Source organism: Macrobrachium rosenbergii, chromosome 6 (assembly GCF_040412425.1).
Source record: "Macrobrachium rosenbergii isolate ZJJX-2024 chromosome 6, ASM4041242v1, whole genome shotgun sequence".
In the NCBI taxonomy this organism is placed as follows: domain Eukaryota; kingdom Metazoa; phylum Arthropoda; class Malacostraca; order Decapoda; family Palaemonidae; genus Macrobrachium; species Macrobrachium rosenbergii.
The window spans coordinates 9,444,210-9,464,694 of NC_089746.1; the positions used below are offsets into that span (position 1 = coordinate 9,444,210).

General features: G+C 37.2%; 2 protein-coding genes across 2 annotated transcripts in view; one reads left to right on the forward strand and one right to left on the reverse strand.

The window, feature by feature from the left end:
- The window catches only part of LOC136839171 (mucin-2-like), an 84,615-nt gene extending 74,311 nt beyond the window's left edge, over positions 1-10,304 (forward strand). The window contains exons 30-31 of the mRNA XM_067104860.1: positions 3,225-3,461; positions 5,786-10,304. Of these exons, the coding sequence (XP_066960961.1) occupies positions 3,225-3,461; positions 5,786-5,802 (254 nt within the window). The 3' untranslated portion in view covers positions 5,803-10,304. The remainder of the gene's footprint in view (positions 1-3,224; positions 3,462-5,785) is intronic.
- Positions 10,305-16,792: 6,488 nt separating this feature from the next.
- Positions 16,793-20,485, reverse strand: part of LOC136839173 (protein ABHD18) — an 89,074-nt gene continuing 85,381 nt past the window's right edge. The window contains exon 11 of the transcript XR_010853240.1: positions 16,793-17,657. The gene's annotated coding sequence lies outside the window, so the exon portion shown is untranslated. The remainder of the gene's footprint in view (positions 17,658-20,485) is intronic.

Here is a 20,485-nt window from a genome sequence, read left to right on the forward strand (position 1 = left end):
CATCACCTCTTCAGATTCCAGTGCATCTGTGACTTCAGTACTTAAAAAGGGTTCAACAACACTGAGCAGTTCCACTGCTTCTACAATCTCTGTAGATTCTACTGCTCCTTCACCTCCAGCCACTACACAACAGATTTTAACCAGTGAAGGAGTCACACCAGCTACCCATGTTCCTGCATCTTTAACAACTAGTAATTTAAACACTATTTCAGTTACTTCCTCTGTTTCAGATGCATTAATCACTGAAATTTTAACCACAGTTTCAGTACCCACCACTGCTCCACCATTATCAAATAGCAGCAATGTAACTACAGTTTCAAAAGTCCCACCCAATTCTATCACTGCTCCTGCAATTTCAAACACTTCCACTGTACATACAACCAGTACAGCTTCAGAGTCATCTACTATTACAGATGTGATAAAAAATACCAGCACACCAGCACCCTTAACATCTACTTATATACCAAGCATTTCAGCTACTTCCAATGTTGCAAATACATTAACTACCACCCATGTTTCAACTACATCAAGTTTTACAAATATATCAGGTGTGCTAAGTACAACCAATGTATCCTCATCCTCAGTACCCACCAAACTTCCGGCAGCATCAACAAGCACAATTGTAATCACAGATTCAGTGTCACCATTTGTCCGTAATTCAACCACTAAATTGCCTTCAGCATCTACCTCTGCCAATGTTCCATCAGCTTTAAACTCTACTGCTATGCCCCTGACTTCTGTAACTACTGATGAAGTATCAATATCTAGCACAGTTCATTCACTCTTACCAACAACCAGTGTACCAATAACTTCATCTTCATTACCGACTTCCCATGTACAAGAATTAGAAACAAGCACTTTTCCAATAATGCCAAATGTCAGTGCAACAAGAATAAATTCAACAACCATGTCTGTTCTTGCTCCGACCACTAGACATCCATCAGCCTTTCCCACCGCTACCAACACTATTGCATCAACTGTACGTTCCATGATCCAATCCTCAACTTCTATACCAACCACCTCTTCAGAAACCAGACTATCTATTCCTTCATCTCCAACCACAACACATTTAACCTTAACATCTCGTAATGTAAACTCCAGTACAGTTGCTTCTGCAGTTTCAAATACATTTACCACTGTCACTGTACCTACAGTTTCATTGGCCACGACTGCTTCTCCATTATCAAAAACCAGCATTTTGACTACTGTTTCAAAAGCCCCGTCAAGTTATACCATTGCTCCAGTATTTTCAAGTACCTCCACAGTACTTCCAACCACTATAGCATCAAAGTCATCTACAAACATTAATGTGATCAAAACTACCATTGCACCAGCAACCTCAACAGCTGCTAGTATATCCAGCACTTTAGCTGCTCTCAACCTTTCAACTATATTTATTCCTACCAATATTTCAACTATATCAAGTTTGACAAATGAATCATTTCCATTAAGCACTCCTAATGTATCCTCAGCCTCGACTACCAGAACACTACCAGCAACGTCAGCAAGTACCATTGTAACTAAAGATTCAGCATTTCCACTTGTCCCTACTTCAGCCACTAATGAACCTGCAGCCTTTACCTCAGCCAGTGTTCCATCTACTTCAAACGCTACTGCTGTTCCATTACTTTCTGTAACTACTGATGAAGTATCAGTGTCTAGCATACTTCTAAAACCTGTCACAGTTGCTTCTGTCCCAGTGACCTCATCTGCATTAGATAATTCCACTGTACAAACATTGCTGACCAACAGTTTTCCAGTAATCACAACTGTCAGTGCTAATATAAATTCAACAATCTTGCCTGCTTTTGTTCCAACTACTATTCACCCATCAGCTTCTCACACCACCACCAACACTGTTCCACCAACTGTAAGTTCTATGACCCAGTCATCAAATTCAACTCCTGTACCTATCACCTACTCAGAAACCAGTATATCTATGACTTCAGTGCTTGAAAAGGTTCCAACAACACTGAGCAGTTCCACCGCCCGTACATTATCTAAATCTTCTACTGTTCCTTCATCTTCAGCCACAACACTTCAACAGATTTTAACCAGTATGAGAACCATACCACGTATCCCTGTTCCTACAGCCTTAACATCTAGTAATGTAAACACCAGTTCAGTTACTTCCTCAGTTTCAAATATATTACTCACTCTCACTGTACCCACAGGTTCATTGACCACCACTGCTCCAGCATTATCAAATAACAGCATTGTAACAAACGTTTCAAAAGCCATCTCAACCTTTCCCATCACTCCAGTGATTGCAATCCCTACTCCCATAAATACAACTGCTACAGCTCCAGAGTCACCTGCAAGTAGTAACATGATCAAAGCTACCACTGCACCAGGAACCTTCACAGATGTTGATATACCCAGCGCCTCAGCTACTCCCATTCTTTCAGGTTCATTAATTACTACTAACGTTTCAACTATATCCGTTATTACAAATGCACCAATTACACTAAGTACTAGCAATGTATCTTCTGCCTCAGTAACCGGCACTCTTCCAGCAACATCAGCAAGCCGTGTTGAAACTACAGATTTAGCATTCCCACCTGTTCTTACTTCAGTCACTAATGAACCTTCAGTATCTCTCTCTGCCCGTGTTCCATCAACCTCAAAATCTACTTTTCTACTTCCTATTTCACCTTCCATAACTGCTACTACTTTAGAGACAAGTGTACATTCAATTTCACCCATTACCACACTTAAAACATCTGCATTCTCCAACTCTCTTACATCACCTCAAACCCCTACTGCTCCTGAAGTTTCTCTAATAAGTACTGTTCCTGAGACTTTTACAAATAAAACTGTTGCAAACACTGCAGCTACTGATCCAGTATCAATTTCTAGCAGTAAAATTTTCACAGTTTCATCAGCAACTACTGTTCCCACAACATCAATAACTAATGTTCCAGGACTTTCATTAAAAAGTACAGAATCAAAAGTTTTAACAAGTTCATCCCTTCCGAGGACTTCAGCACCAACTACTGTACCCTCGACCTCAATTCCAACTATTGTTGCTCCAACAGATTTTTCAAACAGAATCCCTCTTACAATGCCAGCTGTATCCACAACTTCAGGATTTTCCACTGCCCCAGTAACCTTAAGTGGCACCTCACTCTCTTCAGCTGTAGCATCCACAACTAATCATACTACCTCATCAACTATTACCTTATCCACACCATCAAAAATGATCACTGTTACTGGAACTTCAGCACCTGCCTCCATGCCTATGACTGCTAGTACTTCCACGTCATCCAGAACGTCAATGTCACAAACATCAACTCCCAGAATGGCACAGTTAAATTCAACAACCAGTTACTTTGCCTTGACCACCACTACTGTTCCGACTTTAAGTACTGCTGCATTTCCATCACCAGAATCTTCTGTCACTCCATCATCAGCAACCATGACTTTACCAGCAACTACTACAGTGACTGCCATACCATCAGGTAATATTAATTTTGCTTATACATCTGGAAAGAGCCTCATGTCATATTTTGCAACAGATAGTTTACAGACAGTGGTTTTGAAAGTTCCAATTCTTTTAGATTATTAGGAAGTCTGAAGTATACTGACTTGATTGTTTGCTTGAGAAAATGGGATTTATTCAGAAAGAATCTGGTATATAAATATTTCAGATATTTGTTTTCTATTAAAAGGAGGCTTCAGTCCTTTTTAACATCTTCCCTTCCCTTATGCAGCAGTATAAATTAGGGATAATGCAATTTCATAAGCAGTGGCCTAATATATTAATAAACTTGTCTCGGTAATTGGGCGGCTACTTGGAAATCTTAGCTTAATGATAAATAATATTGCCAAGACCAGGAAGAACATTCTTTATTGTATGCGCTTTCGAGGTATAAAACCTCATCATCAGGCTGAAAAAACCGACAAGGATGAGAATCAGTAAAATTACAATAAAATGAATTGTCATAATAAATCTTCAGCAAAAATACTAATGAAATATATAAAATGAACAAGTAAATACAAACTAAAAGGGTGAGACGTAAAATAACGAAAAATTAAAAACACAAACATAAAAATATGAAAATAAAACTAAGGTGAAATGTAAACAAACTACCACTCACAAAGTAAAATATTTAACAACCTAATTGAGTACCTACTATGAAATTACATGATAGCTAGTTGAATACCAGACGAGTTGTTGTTCAATTCGGCTTCATCTTTTTAATATTCAGCGACTCTGAAATTAAAAGGTCCAGTCTATTTGAACAAAAGACAGTACCCGAAAAATCCAGGTCAGTGAAAGGATGGTCCTGTGCTAAACTGTGTTCTCTAATGGCAGAAAAGGGTGGTTTGGAAAGGGGAAACCTAGTTCTAATAGAAAGACCTCTGTGTTCCAAAAATTCTGTGTCTGAGCCAGCAGGAACTGGATCCCACGTATCGCAGACCACACTGCGAACAAGTGAACAAGTAAACGACACAGGAATTAAGGTCCACAGGCAGAGTAGGCTTCTCTCTCAAAAGTGATCTTATTGTAAAAGGATTACAGAAAACAAACCGGAAACTGATTTGAGGGAAACAATGCTTAAGTATTTCTTGTAACTTTTTTTGGACCATATAGCTACTATGACCAAGGTAAGGCAATTTAATGTACTTTACATCTTTACTAGCAGTACTGTACACCGGTCTGGGACAAAACTTTTCATTTAAAAAATTTTTCAGAACTTTGCAAAATACAAAAATGGGATATGAGTTTTCAGAAAAATAATTCTGGAGGAAAACCATATCTTGATGAAATAAATTAAAATCACAACAAACATTATAGGCTCTATTTATCAAAGTGCATATTGAGTTCATCTTCTACAACTTTGGCTCAGACACAGAATTTTGGAACACAGAGGTCTTTCTATTAGAACTAGGTTTCCCCTTTCCAAACCACCCTTTTCTGCCATTAGAGAACACAGTTTAGCACAGGACCATCCTTTCACTGACCTGGATTTTCGGGTACTGTCTTTTTGTTCAAATAGACTGGACCTTTTAATTTCAGAGTCGCTGACTATTAAAAAGATGAAGCCGGAGTTGAACAACTCGTCTGGTATTCAACTAGCTATCATGTAATTTCATAGTAGGTACTCAATTAGGTCATTAAATATTTTACTTTGTGAGTGGGAGTTTGTTTACATTTCACCTTAGTTTTATTTTCATATTTTTATGTTTGGGTTTTTAATTTTTTGTTATTTTACATCTCACCCTTTTAGTTTGTATTTACTTGTTCATTTTATATATTTCGTTAGTATTTTTGCTTAAGATTTATTATGACAATTCATTTTATTGTAATTTTATTGATTCTAATCCTTGTCAGTTTTTTAAGCCTGATGATGAGGTTTTATACCTCGAAAGCGCATACAATAAAGAATGTTCTTCCTGGTCTTGGCAATATTATTTATCATTAAGCTAAGATTAATAAACTTTTTACATACATTTTAAACCTTGCTAACATTCTAATGGAAAATCTGCCAATGTTTCCGTGCTCAAATTTATCATTCAGTGAGAAAATCCGGCTCATGGCTTCTTACCTTTGAATGTTACATTTTGAACATTGGAGATCTTGTTCAGATTATCCTTTCTTGGTAGATAGATATATACTGTGTCTAATATACAATTAATGCTTATTTTTTACTTAATTTTGCAAGTTTTTAACTAGATTTTGCACAAGAGTCCTGTTTAAAGTAACAATTTTTTTTCTTTCGCATACCAGCATCTGCATGTGTTGTGCAAAATCAAATTGTAAACATTTTTACACTTTCAGCATTCAGGTTGTTCTAAACAACACGAAATAGATGACACAGCCAGCATGTAAAGTTTGGAATGTAACTAAAGCATCTTAACAGCAGTTTTGTGAAGTTACCTTGACTCAAGAGTATGGCTAAAATCTTCCCTTTCTGACATATAATTACATAATTTCGTAGGTAATGTGAGTGTCAACAGAAAGGGATATGCAGTTTTTGTCAGACTGAAGAATTTATAAGCGAAGTTTGTGATTTCACATAATTAAAGTACAGCTGTAATAATTTTGCATTCAGAATTTATTGCATAATTTCAGTTTTGTACATTTTTTTTATATCATGCACATTAGTCCTTGTTTCTTCTATTAAGGAGAAGGGTCCACATGAATATCATAAACACTTGTTGCAAGACTCATGGCACCTGAACTCCACAGATACATGCCATGTTGTTCAAAATGTGCTGGCATGGAGTCATTTTTCTCCTTCATTGTTTTCAGTACTTATAGTTGAAAACCATGTGTCATTTTAACACAGCACCTGATTTCCTGCTAAAGTTCTTGCAGTTGTTACCTAACCGTTCCCTTCTTTTCAACATTGACCACTTCTTGATTATTCATATGCAGATGGTTTGGTTATTCATATGTAGATGATTGAACTCTACAAATCATATTCCTTTTCTTCTGAAGCTTGATCTCAAATTTTTGCAGCTGTCATATTCTTAAAAATTCTTTTTACTCCTGCTACAAATGAGAGCAGAATTTCAAAACAGTGATATCAACAAATATTTACTCCTCAAAAAGAATGGCTCTAGATGTTACTACAGAACGTTCTTCATTCATATATATACACACGTACATTCAGTCTGCAATTTGGCCTGATAAAATTTCTGAGAAATATTAAGTGAAAAGCCAAACAAAATTATCTTTACAAAAATATACGAGGTAACTTACAAATATTAAATACATATATGGAAAGTAGGAATGTAACAAAAAATCAACAGGTACACGACAAACCCAATGCACAGGAAACTAGTCTTAGGTGCGTAAGTGGTACGAGCTGTGAGTCTCGGGCAGCCACCAGTCATTATTTGCCTTTCTGTCACACTTCTCTACTGACATTCCCAACATTCCACTTTTTGTGTTTTCTCTTTCAAGGTTTCATTTTTTTTTAATTTCAGTTCCTGTCCATTCCTTGTACTGTTGTGTATTTCTCTTAAACGACAAGTTGCTTAGCACATTTTCTCTGTTTGTTCCTGAGCCAGGATGTAGCAAGTTACAATAGACATAACAGCTAACCTAACTAACGATTATCTACCTCCAGGTTATCTCTCCAGTCTGATGTGGATGCCAGAAATTTTGTAATTAATATTGTTCTTATTTGGTCTAGAGAAGAATTAGTGCTACTGTATAATGATTAAAGTTTGTGTTTGGTGTGCTTTTTTTTTTTTTGCATTTCTGCACATTCCATTATCTTTTATCACATTGGTTTTGGTATTCATAAACAATTAGTGAATGATTAACTACTAACTATAAGTTTCATAATTTTTTAAGAATAGTGTTGAAATGAGTAAGTTCTTTGCCTCTGCTTTTCAATGGATTTCTACAATTGCTTTTTCTTCATTCTGGATTAATTAAGCAGTTGTGGTAGGCTGTTTGCTAATTGTTGCTTTCATTATGCTTCATTTCTTTGCTACTGAATTACTAAGTACAAGATTTCTTTGTAACATTCTGATGAATATGCATTTCACTCTGCACTCTAGTGTTTGCACTGGAAAAGTTTCATTTGCACAGTGCTTTTTTGCACATTTGCCTTTCTGTTAGAGATAAAGACTAGTCAGGTGTATGTAGTTTTTTAATTATTGTATTCTGTTGTATTTTTTAATTTGTACATGGTTTAAGCATTTAAGCTTTGTAAATATGCTACAAATTAATACGATGCTATGCTTACTCTACCTGAGCTTGTGCTTTTGTTGTCACCATCGTTTTCATGCTTAGTCATCAAATACCTTGGTAAGCCAGTTTTATACCTACAGCAGTAATATTATAGTAATGATATTGTCTTAGCTTTTCATTGGTATGGGTCCTTTATTTATAATAAAATTTGATCATTTGATAAATGAAGTAAGGTGATGTATTAATGGCAAGTGTTGCAGTGTCCATTATTAAGGATTAATGGTGACACCAATTATAGTATGTAAACATTTTATACATCAGGTTTCTTCTTTCTTATGTATAGAGTGGTAAAAGAGCATGAACATATTATTTCATCATAACCCATTAACCCTTAAACGCTGAGCCTCTATTTACAAAAGTGTCTGTCATATGCCGGCGGCGTTCGGGAGTTAGCGCCGAAGTGGAAAAAAATTTTTTTTCAAAAAATCACAGCACGCTTAGTTTTTAAGATTAAGAGTTCATTTTTGGCTCATTTTTTTTGTCATTGCCTGAAGTTTAGTATGCAACCATCAGAAATGAAAAAAAATATCATTATCATATATAAATGCTGGAATATATGACAGCGCAAAAAAAATTCATATATAATTGTATACAAATCGCGCTGTGAGCAAAACGGTTAAAGCTAATGAGTTATTTTTTTGTTGTTGTATTGTACACTAAATTGCGATGATTTTGGTATATAACAAATTGTAAAACGATCAAAGCAACACAGAAAATATTATCACAAAATGATGCATGAATTCGTAACGCGAGGACGTAAAAAGTTTTTTTTCTAAAATTCACCATAAATCAAAATATTGTGCTAGAGACTTCCCGTTTGTTGCATAATGAAGGTAATTGATTGAATATTACTAGACTGTAAGTGTTTTAGCTTACAATTGCATTTTTCGACCATTTCGGTCGAGTTAAAGTTGACCGAAGGTCGAATTTTTTCATTTATCGTGATTTCTATGAAAATATTTTTTCAAAACTGATAAAAGCTACAACCATGAGTTATTTTTTGTTGTATTCTACATGATATTGCGCACATTTTCATGTATAACACTTTATGTAAGGTCTAATATAAAACAGTGTGAAAATTACGACAAGGTGACTAAAGAAATTCTGAGATTTTCAGCTGTTACCACGCGCGGAGGTAGGGAAAAAGTTTTTTTCAAAAATTCACCATAAATCGAAATATTGTGCTAAAGACTTCCAATTTGTTGCAAAATGAAGGTAAATGATTGAATGTTACTAGAATGTAAGAGTTTTAGCTTACAATTGCGTTTTATCATGATATATATGAAAATATTTCAAAACTGATAAAAGCAACAACCATGAGTTATTTTGTGTTGTATTCTACATGAAATTGCGCACATTTTCATATATAAAACTTTATGTAATGGCTAATGTAAAACGGTGCAAACATTACGACAATGTGACGAAAGAATTTCTGAGATGTTCGGCCGAGTTACCGCGTGTGGATGTAAGGAAAAAGTTTTTTCAAAAATTCACCATAAATCGAAATATTGTGCTAGAGACTTCCAATTTGTTGCAAAATTAAGGTAAATGATTGAATATTACTAGAATGTAAGAGTTTTAGCTTACAATTGCGTTTTTCAACCATTTCGGTCGAGTCAAAGTTCACCGAAGGTTGAAATTTTGGCACTTATGATTTATATGAAAATATTTCCAAACTGATAAAAGCTACAACCATGGGTTGTTTTTTGTTGTATTCTACATGAAATTGCACACATTTTCATATATAAAACTTTATATAACAACTAATATAAAACGGTGCAAAAATTACGAGAAAGTGACGAAAGAATTTCCGAGACTTTCGGCCGAGTTACTGCGCGGACGTAAGGAAAAAGTTTTTTTCAAAAATTCACCATAAATCGAAATATTGTGCTAGAGACTTCCAATTTGTTGCAAAATGAAGGTAAATGATTGAATATTACTAGAATGTAAGAGTTTTAGCTTACAATTGCGTTTTTCGACCATTTCGGTCAAGTCAAAGTTGACTGAAGGTTGAAATTTTGGCACATCGTAATTTATATGAAAATATTTCAAAACTGTTAAAAGCTACAACCATGATTTATTTTTTGTTGTATTGTACATGAAATTACACACATTTTCATATATAAAACTTTATGTAACGGCTAATATAAAATGGTGCAAAAATTACGACAAAGTGACGAAAGAATTTCTGAGATGCGTCGCTGATGCTCTGTAGTGCGAGAAGAAAGAAATTGGCGCATGCGCGGCTGGGTAATGCTTGTAAACAAAACAACAGTGTGATCTGTGAACTCCCAGCATCCCTCAAGGCACGTGATTTAAAATTTTCGCAAACTAGGCCTATAACTATTTTTCCGCGAATATTTAAAAAAACTTTTTGTAGTCGATATACCGTACGTCCACTCGGCACCCGACAGACAATTTTAGTCGACGTACGATACGTCCAGTCGGTGTGTAAGGTTAACCACATTTTCATAATGAGCCAACATGAAAAAATTATTTTGGATGAAAAAATGTCATTATCACTTTGAATCTTCTGCCTTGGTCTCACTCATTGGCAAGAACTCTTTTGCTTCTATTTGTCAAGGATTCTTCTCCTTCAGAGAGGTGTTGACCAGGCTGCTGGGCTTATACCTACCGCAGCCAGTGCTACTCCTGCCTCTACCTACACTGCTCCAGTTCAGTAGATTGTCACCCCCTAGCGGATGCCAATTATGTTGAAGAGGAAACATACTGAAACCAGTTCAGACATGTCTAATAGTTTCTCTTCATTTAAATATCTACACAGCTTGACAGCGAAAGCTCCACTACCACCAACTTTATTGATTCCAGTTACAATTCATGCATAGCTTTAATGATGAGCCATGTTTAAACACTCCTCATGATATTCTGAAGAGCACTCTGATTCATCCTATTCCTCTTCTTCAGTGGATGAGATCCCTAGTAAATGCTATAAGCTCAGAGCCAGGAACCATTTATTTGGGTGATCATAACCAAAACCAGAACCTTGCCAGTTTTTAAAGTAACCACTGCACTGCTGATGTCTGGAGCTCTACTAATGAAAGTCCTGTGACCCTAGATCAAACCTGCACCAAGCCTCGGGCATTGCCAGTGCCACTAGCCACAACTAAGTGTAAATTCCAAGAGCCATACAAATATACAGCCCAGCATCCTGCGACCAGACTTGTGTCAGGGCCAAGGTCATGCCAGTGCTAGGAGTGATAACCTGATCCATTTTAAAAGACAAAGCTGTAATTTACGACACAAGCTGTGCCATAACGAGAGCTGCACGCATGTCAAGATGTGTGACCACCATTACAAACTTCAAGACCTTAGCCACTCTCTAGGTTGCATGTTAGTTCTTCCTTGTTATAGAAGGGGAGACTACGGATTGCATTTTAGATTAGTAGAACAGGGGCTCTTAGTGTTACTTATTCATACTCATTTGGGTCCACCTTGAACTCTGGCACAAATGTATGCGGGTATGGGTCTTGTGAGAGAGAGAACTGGTCGGTGCCTGTGCCACCTCCCATCAGGAGTAGCACACTCTAGCCAAAGCACTCAAATGAGCCGTGGGATATATGGATGGTTCCCAGTAGTGACACAACACTACCTGTTGAGCTGCCACCACAGGCCTCAAAGAAAAAGTGTCAAGAGACTTGTGGGCAACATCCCTCTTGTAGAAAGAGGTGAAGATAGTCTGATGGTGCCAGACTGCTACTCTCGTTGCCTGTTGGACCGAGAAGTTCATCCAGAAGGTGATAGAGAGCCTAATGCCCATTATGTTGTGAGCTTGTGGGCAGTTTGGAGGGTCCTCCACACAATCCAGGGACCTATAGGCTTTGACAATTGCCTGCCATAGCCAGAAGGAAAGGGTGTTTGGATCTCTCTTTTTTTGTAATGTCCCATACTCAAGAAAAGGTGCTTGACCTCTGGTCTGAGTGTTCTATGTCCTTCTCAAATAAAATTTAGGGCATGGCAACATTTCGCTTGGCCCTCCACCAGTAAATTGTTAAATGGAGGGAGTCAAGTAATTCTCAAACCTTGGGTTTGGAACCAAGGATTTCATGTCTTAGTGGAGAATTCAGGGATAAAGGAAAATGATGAGAGATGAAGCCAAAAGAAAAGGTTCCGCTCAAACTCTTTCCAGTGCCAATCATCCTAAGAAATAAGAAAGCACACTAAATTCTTTGGATGATAATTTCAGATGGAGCTGAAAAGCTTAGGCCACCAAAGCAGTATCTCATCCAAATCTCCACCTTAGATTCAGAGGGAAGAATTGAGGAACTCTCAGTCTCTCATTAAAAGAGATGAAGCTTGAGGTACTGTTCCTACTGAAGAAAGAGGGAATGAGAGTGAACTCTGTCCTAATGAAAGCCGTAAGACTTCCCCAATCATATGCATAGGCCAGTCATGAATGGTCTAAGAGTAGAGACTCTGTCCAGCAGCGAAATGGTCTTGAAAAATACCTTTTAGCACTTTAAGAATTTAAGCCATTTGGGACTGAGGTTCCCAGAATAAGGAGAACAACACTCTTACTTTTTTTTTTTTTTTACTGGCCATGGCATATGATTGGGATAGTCTTGGCTTCCTTTATAGCAGTCAGCTTTCAGTAAGGCGTTTATCACTCATTCCTTTGTTTCTCTGTAGGAATGGTACCTCAGCTGTCTCTTTTCATGAGACGAGAATTCCTAAATTCCTTCCAGTGAATCTAAGGTGGAGATCTGGATGAGCTACTGCTTTGCCAGCTGACAGTTTTCAGCATTATCTAACGTCATCCCCCCAGTTTGGTGTGCTTCTTTTTTCCTTAGTATCAATTTGCACAAAAAGGATTGTCTAGGAACCCTTTCTTTTGGCTTTCCCTCTCCTTTTCCTTCATCCCAGAATTTGTGGCCAAGAAGTGAATTCCTTGGTTGAAACCTAAGGTTGAGTTTCTTGATTTCCTCCCTTTGATCATTCATTGGTGGCGAGCCAGATGAAATGTTGCTATGCCCTAAAACTTACCTGAGAAGGATGAAGAACCTCGACCAGAGTGCAAGTATGGGACATTTACAAAAGGAGATATCCAAACACACTCACTCTGGCTATGGGAGATAATCTCCAAAGCCTACAGTTCCTCTGACTGTGCAGAGGACCCTCCAACTTACCCACAACCTCACAACATTATAAAGTGGTGGGCCCTACATTACCTTCTGGAAGAATTTCTCACTCCAACGATAGTGAGAGCAGCAGTCTGGCACCATCAGACTACCTTCACCTCATTCTCAAAGAACTCGGTCTCCCTCCAGAGAGGTAGGAAACCATCAGTTGGCAGCCTTTGTTAAGGATAAAAGACTCTACCTTGCCTCTTCCCCCTTGTTATAGAAGGGGAGACTAGGACGGGCCTTCTGGCATAGTAGAACAGGGCCTTGTATATCTAATCTGTACTCATTACAGTCCAGATTGTACATCAGCAAAATTGTTTGCAGGTATGGGTCCTTCATGAGAAAGGGAATGGGTTGATGCACTCACCACCTCTCTCCTCAGGACCTACACACTCCAGCCAAAGCACTTTAACGAGCTGTGGGTGGGATACTTGGGCAGTTCCCAGTAGTAACAATACTTGTTGGACTGCCACACAGGCCTTAGCGAAAAGGTGTTGGGGAACTTGTGGGTGACATCCCTCAAGCAGGGATGTCGCCACCTGTGGTGGCAGTCCAACAAGTAGTGTTACTACTGGGGACTGCCCAAGTATCCCACCCACAGCTCATTAAAGTGCTTTGGCTGGAGTGTGTAGGTCCTGAGGAGAGAGGTGGTGAGTGCATCAACCCATTCCCTTTCTCATGAAGGACCCATACCTGTGAACAATTGTGCTGATGTACAATCTGGACTCGAATGAGAACAGATTAGACATACAAGGCCCTGTTCTACTATGCCAGAATGCCAGTCCTAGTCTTCCCTTCTATAACAAGGGGGAAGAGGCAAGGTAGAGTCTTTTATCCTTAACAAAGGCTGCCAACTGACAGTTTCCTGCCTCTCTGGAGGGAGACCGAGTTCTTTGAGATTGGTCCAATGTGATTCCAGCCTGCAACATTCAGAGAAAGGATACAGGGAAGTAGCACATCAGCCTCCAGGTGGTGCCAACAGTGCAGTGCCAATGCCTTTTTTCTGCACAGTGACACTCTGCTTCGCCCACAAAGGTGCTCAGCCCCTCCTGCAAATACTACCTCATAAATAGAGTCTCCATATATGAAAGAAATAGTTTTTGTATCCCCATATGAACAAATGCCAAATTTTCTAGTGATGTGTATTTTCCCCAAGTATACAAACCATATATTAGAAGTAACCCACCTCGTCCACCCAGCTTCATTTTTTCCTTCAGTTTCTTATTCTGAATACGGGCTGAAAGGGAATACCCTCTCCACCCATCTCTACCTGGGTACCACCCATGTTCAGTCAATATACAGCCAGTCCATCACATTTGCAGTAGGATACTCCATATATGAAAGACCACAGTTTTTTATACCTATGAATAATACATATTACTTTGAAAGTTTGGCATTTTTGAGTGGAATAATTTCTGAAAACTGCCAATTTGGTTTATAAACAGGTGCTAGGTAATAGGATATTACTAAAAATATGAGCTTCTGACTGACTACTGACAGGCAAGACAAAGGCTAGGGAAGGAACCAGATAGTATATAGAGAGCACAAAAAAGAAACAGAAAAGAATGACAAATAGTAGTTAAGGCCTGTTCCTTAGATATTTAGCATGTGGTTTCCTCCCTAAAGGTTTATACTTACCTGAAAGCCCAAATACTACATGGAATTTGGAGCTTTGCTCTTCCAATGTTTTGAGGTTAAAAGGTGCATTAACTTTAGGCCCTGGAATGCTGCTGCTCTTGAAGTAGGACTTTAGATTACCATCAATGACATAATAAATTTATAATTAATTTTTAATACCACAAAAATACAAAAACATATTAAAACTCAAATGCAATATTCACTGCATTATTACTATACCATAATTACATGATTCAACCAGACTAGAAAACTAAACATTACACATGTAATGATGTGAAGGATTTAGATCTAATGTTATTTAAATAATTACATTGCAAATTGTATTTAAAAACTGTCACCAATAAAATTTAGATGGTTTATGGCTGACAACATTACTTATTAACTTATTCAAACCCTATAAATGCCCTTTTTAATACATATAGCATTTACATACAAAAATCATACGAATTAGACATTTGTAAGTTCGATAAGCATGTCCATACCCACTTCAACATACCCCTCCCATCCGTAAAAACTAGAGCAAAAGCCAACATGTAAATGTCATGCATTACTGTATAGCATTATACTTCCCTTTTTTATGTAAATAACTCACAAGTCGAATACAAACACCAGAAGCTGAAAGTCACTGGTAACGTGATTCACCTACAAAAGATCAGAGGTGACTAAATAGATACTGATTAACAACAAAAAATCAAACATTAACACTGCACTGCAAATACACTGTTAGTAAATGATATTCCTTGGTATTCAGAAGTTAATGCCTCAAGAAAAACTACAGGTCAACAACTATTGATTTTCTACCTAATTTCACCAGCCATCCTTTCACTACATATTCTATATGCCATAATATGAATACACCTTTAATTCATTTTCCTTCTTTTGCTCTTATAACAGAAGTGTATAACAACTAAATGGACCGAATTTGATGGCATATCAGATGCACTTCTCAAATAATTCATTACTGTTTCTTATAAATAGCAACAACTTGCTATTTCATACAAAACATTGGCATAAACATCATGTATATCATAAAATTATCATCATATAAAACATCAACTTTGTGATCATGTGCCATTAGCATTCTGGTAATATTCACATTCTTAGAACATCATCTGACTGAGTTTTATAGACATCACTATTGCCATGAGTAGCCACACAATAGCTGACAGTACCAACGACATCCTCATTGTCATTAGTTGCTGTATGAAATATAATTCAGAGATACACTCTCTGAAAATTGAGATAGTTGAAGAAAATTTCAGTTAGAGCTTTTAGAGTTTTTCAGTTTTTAGAAGTTTAGATAGGATATTGTTAACCTGTACACTAAAAACTTTTTTCCTAATTATTTCCTACTTAAATGAGGGTGCATCTTACATGCTGTCAAATACGGTATATATTACCAACATGCACTTTTCTGATAACAAAACCCAACACATGAATCTTAAGTCTCTACATGTATAATAGCCTGTAGAGACTGCCATAACAATACAGACTTGCTGTGTGCCTCATTACTGTAAAATAATTCAATACTGTACAGTTATTCTGCTTTGCATCCAAAAAGGTAACTACTGTTTACAAGAAAGGCTTCATGAATATTTCTGAACATACCCACTGTTTATAAGTGAGTGTGTGTGTGTGTATGTTCTTGTAACTTTCATTGCACTGTTGTTTTCATGTAAAATAAATTGATGAAGCAGACAGCTATCAGACTGTTTTTCAAGTGCAAGTGCGTTACGTCAAGCTATGTGTTGTTCATATAGTGTTACCCTTTCTTTTAAAGATAGTTTGTTAATGCTGTAAACCCTTACACAGATGGTACACTGGCAATGGTTAAAATTTTATACATTGTATTACTTTTATAGCTCAACATTAAAAAAACTTTGTACCTAAAGAAACTTTTTCTAAGTTGAACTTCATTATAGCACTTGCATACAATAATCAATATTAGCATAAACTACATAAAAACAAGAACGTAAAAAGCCTAACCATATAAAAATAGTTGGCACGTGCATCAATCAGCTTTTCAAAATGGTCTTCAAACGAACATAAAAAGTACTGTAGTTTAAATATGTTGGTTAATACATTATTATTAAAATTCAAATGGCTAAAATCAACTTACCTAACCCAAACAGTTTTAAGTTATAACTGTATACAAAATAAACTTTAACTGTAAAAGACAAAAATATATATAAAATGCCCTATTATAAATTCAAATAATGCTTTACATAAGGTTGGACAAAATGACTACACCTCCCAACCCCTACCACCAAATACTTTATGAAACCTCCTAAAATTATTATTTTTTTTTTTTTTGTACAGACCAATCACTCATACAATACATGCCAAATTTTGTGGTCTTCATGTCTCCTCAGACACCTCATTTTTTGTCCAAGGTTCTGTCCGGCATAAGGGTTAAGTGCCTGACAGGTACTGCCCAATAAGCATATATCCCTCACTTCTGTAGTATCATTACCAGACCAGAAATTCCCAGTGGCCACTAGCCACTACCATGAGCTCCTGTTTTGTGTCTGCATGGCAGACCAGGAAGTGGCATGTTACTGGTTAACTAGTAAAAGTTGCATAGGTGCCAGAGTAAAGTAAAAACTGTCGCAGGATAGTTAAAGCCAAAAGTATAGCAAGTGCTGAGAAATGGAAACTGACAAGACAGATGGTCCACAGATTAATATAAGACCTCATGTGTCTCGCTCAACAACAGGCAAATGCAATCTGATATTTTGCTTGTGCTTTCCCAGCTTATGATGCCATCACACTCATGGCCGGCCCCCTTCCCCCAAAACATTTGAATTGGAAGGTGCCTGTCAGGCATTTGCACCTCATGTGGATGGGCTTGACAAACACAAGGCCAGCAAGTAGCACAGTACATGTGCCATCAGATTTGAAAGGTAGCACAGTACATGTACCATCAGATTTGAAAGCTCATCTTTGAATTTGCATTCTCAAATTCAAAGAGAAAAGACATGAGAGGAAAGGAAAATCTTGCCATAGCTTCTGCTAACACTGGCTGGAATCCTGGATACAACATTGAGCGGTGCTTTGATGAGCAGAAGGTTGAAAGTGAGAGAAGTTTTCTGTCTTCAATAGCAACTGGAGTTTGACCACTACATCTTCCTCTGTAGCATCTTATGCCTCACTAGAGAAAGAGCCTGAAATTTCCAAAAAAGCATCTCACTGAAGGGAGGGTTAAATTGCATGGTCACAAAAACTTCTGTTATGACAGGTTTCCCTGACCTAAGGTGAAAGAGGGGCACTCCAAACACTAAATACATAGGGATTTATGGTATCACACTCTCCTTTGAAGAACAGAAGTAGGAGGATCAAAGAAAATTAAGCTAGCCAGGACCTGGCTTGAAGAAGGTTTTACTGGTCAAAGTTACTATCACCTTTGTTGAGACAGCGTAACTGGTTGCGACTGCTTCTCTGAGCACTTACCCCTTAAATTCTTGAGTAGTGAAACCTTGAAGCTATAGCAACTCTGGTCCTGAGTCATAATACAGTGTGGAACCTTGTTACAGCAGTTCTGGTATTGGTGCTAGAGCTGACTGTATTAGAGCAGTTTGCATCAGAAATAATGGGGCTACTTGAATCTCTGGTGCCAGAGTGACTTAGATCCTCAAGGCTGAGTTAGCTCAGACCTTTAGTACTAAGTGGCTAAATCCATGGTCCTGGATACACTCAGTTCCTTTGCTTTGGGACAATCTGGTACTTGTGCAGCTTTGACTATCGGTTTCGGAGCAGTTCATACCTTTGATATTGAAGCTTGAATCCTTAGTGCTGTATTGGAAAGGCTCAGATTCTAGGTACCGGAGTGACTTGGTTCCTTAGTACTGGAACAGCTCATTTCATTAGCTCACGTCTCTGGTGTTGCAGCAACTTGAATCATAGGTGTAGGAGCAGCTCAAATCCTTAGAAATTAGTAGTTTAGGTCTTGGTACTAAGAACAGCTTAAAACCTTGATGCCATCAATAATGAACATGCATATACACAGGTAATACTCATCCATGACCTTGCAAGAGAGGTTGACAATTCAGCATGTTGCTAAACATTTCTTTGAATTCAATTATCTTCGTCATCTTTAGCATCAATAAGTTTTTATCTTACATTACTCACACATCTACACAAAATCTAAAGCATAATACTTTTCATCCCAATGTATTTACTAAATAAAGTGCTGTATACAGTTATGTACAGTTGCCCAAAACTTGTTTTAGAGAGACTTCAATAGGTTTCACTTCTCCATACTATATCAGTTGAAAAATTTCTTTGTCAATATTAGCCATAATGAAAAATTTTAAGAAAAATAAAATGTCTGAATAATGAGTACAATGCAGAATTTTCATATCAAGTTAAATGTAAAATAACAATTTTAAACTTAAAAACAATATTCAATAGGAAAACTGAAAAATTTTGTATTGCCTCAGGAAAATAAAAAAACTTCGTTATATGCCAAATAGATTTAAACAATGTGGGCACATGATGACTTAGGCCCTTAAAACTGGAGCAAATAAGGTCTTGGGTGACCATGGTAATGCCAGCTGTAATGGCTTCTCCACTCATCTTTGCTTTGATCCACCAACTAGTACTCACAGCAAAACACCTGCTATCTCCTCCAAAAGTCAGTCAGGTGAATAAAGGCATTTCTTGAGAGTGCTGTAAGGCAGCTCTGAGCTTAACCTGAATCATGGCTGTGTAGACCTCCACCTTAATTGTCTACTGGAGCTGATTTGTCTGATTATGGAGACTGTCACCCTTTAGTGGTGGTGATGGTTTCTCTTGTCTTGGCAGCAATATCATTACCATTGCCTCAGTGTTTAATGATACAATTGTCGCTGTGTAATCTCTTGCACAGAGGAAAAAATATTGTTCTGACAAAAGAAGGCAAATTCATACATGGAGCAGGAACTGGAAAGGCACTCATTAATGGTCAGCAAGGTAGCACTAGAGAGGCTTTGATATCTTATCTATCAATGCCAAGGACTATGAGGCAGAAAGAGAACTCTAGGATCAGAAAAAGAAGCCTTCCTCTAGTAAAATTTCCTTTTACAATAACTGAATCATTGCTCCAAGGACCAATCCTTGCAGCTACAACAAATGGACAACTTACCAGGCAACCCAGGGGACCTATGTCATAGCAACTCTGAAGAAAACATTTTTAAATTGTCAAGCAAAACTTTAAAAAATAATGCAATTATTAAAAACATGTCAAAAGAAAGAGAATGAAGCATATAACAACAAAATACTGCTACACAGGCAAACAGGGGACCTTCATTATAGCAACCCTGAAGAAAATGTTTTAAATTGTCAAGCAAAACTGACAGAATAACACACAATTCCTAAAAACATGTCAAAACAAAAAGAATGAAGCATATAACAGAAAAACAGTGCTACACAAGCAAACATGATTCTAGCAAAAGACAAAAGACACATAACAAGAAACTAACACTAAAATAGTTTGTTACTGAACTAAATAACACAGAAAAAGATGGTAATCAAAATAAAATAAGGGGGTGGAGAGACAGCCTTCTAAAGTCAAACACACAATGCCAACAAAACAGAAAATGGTCACTGAGGAAAAACACAAATGTTTGACAATAAAGAGAAGTAATGCAAAAACTTAATACTCAAAGTTACATTAAACTGAAATTTAATACTATGTAAAAGCCTTCAGTTAGCAAAACTCCAAGCAGGTGCTAACTTTCACAGGAAAAAAGGGGGGCTAACAGTCCTAATGACTGAAAGAAAGGTAGCTTACCAACACTACACCAAAGAAACCATCAACCTAAATAGCCTAAACTGAATTATAGCAAAAATCACCTGATAGTTTCCTGGCAAAAGAGCATACTGGTATTTGGGTGCTTCTTGTTACTCCCAACAAAGGTAAAAATCAACAGTATATCTGTCTTCAAAGTGAAATACAGTATACTAAATGTAAAGTTGAAAAATTCACTTAAGTTAAAGAAGCTGGACAAGTGGA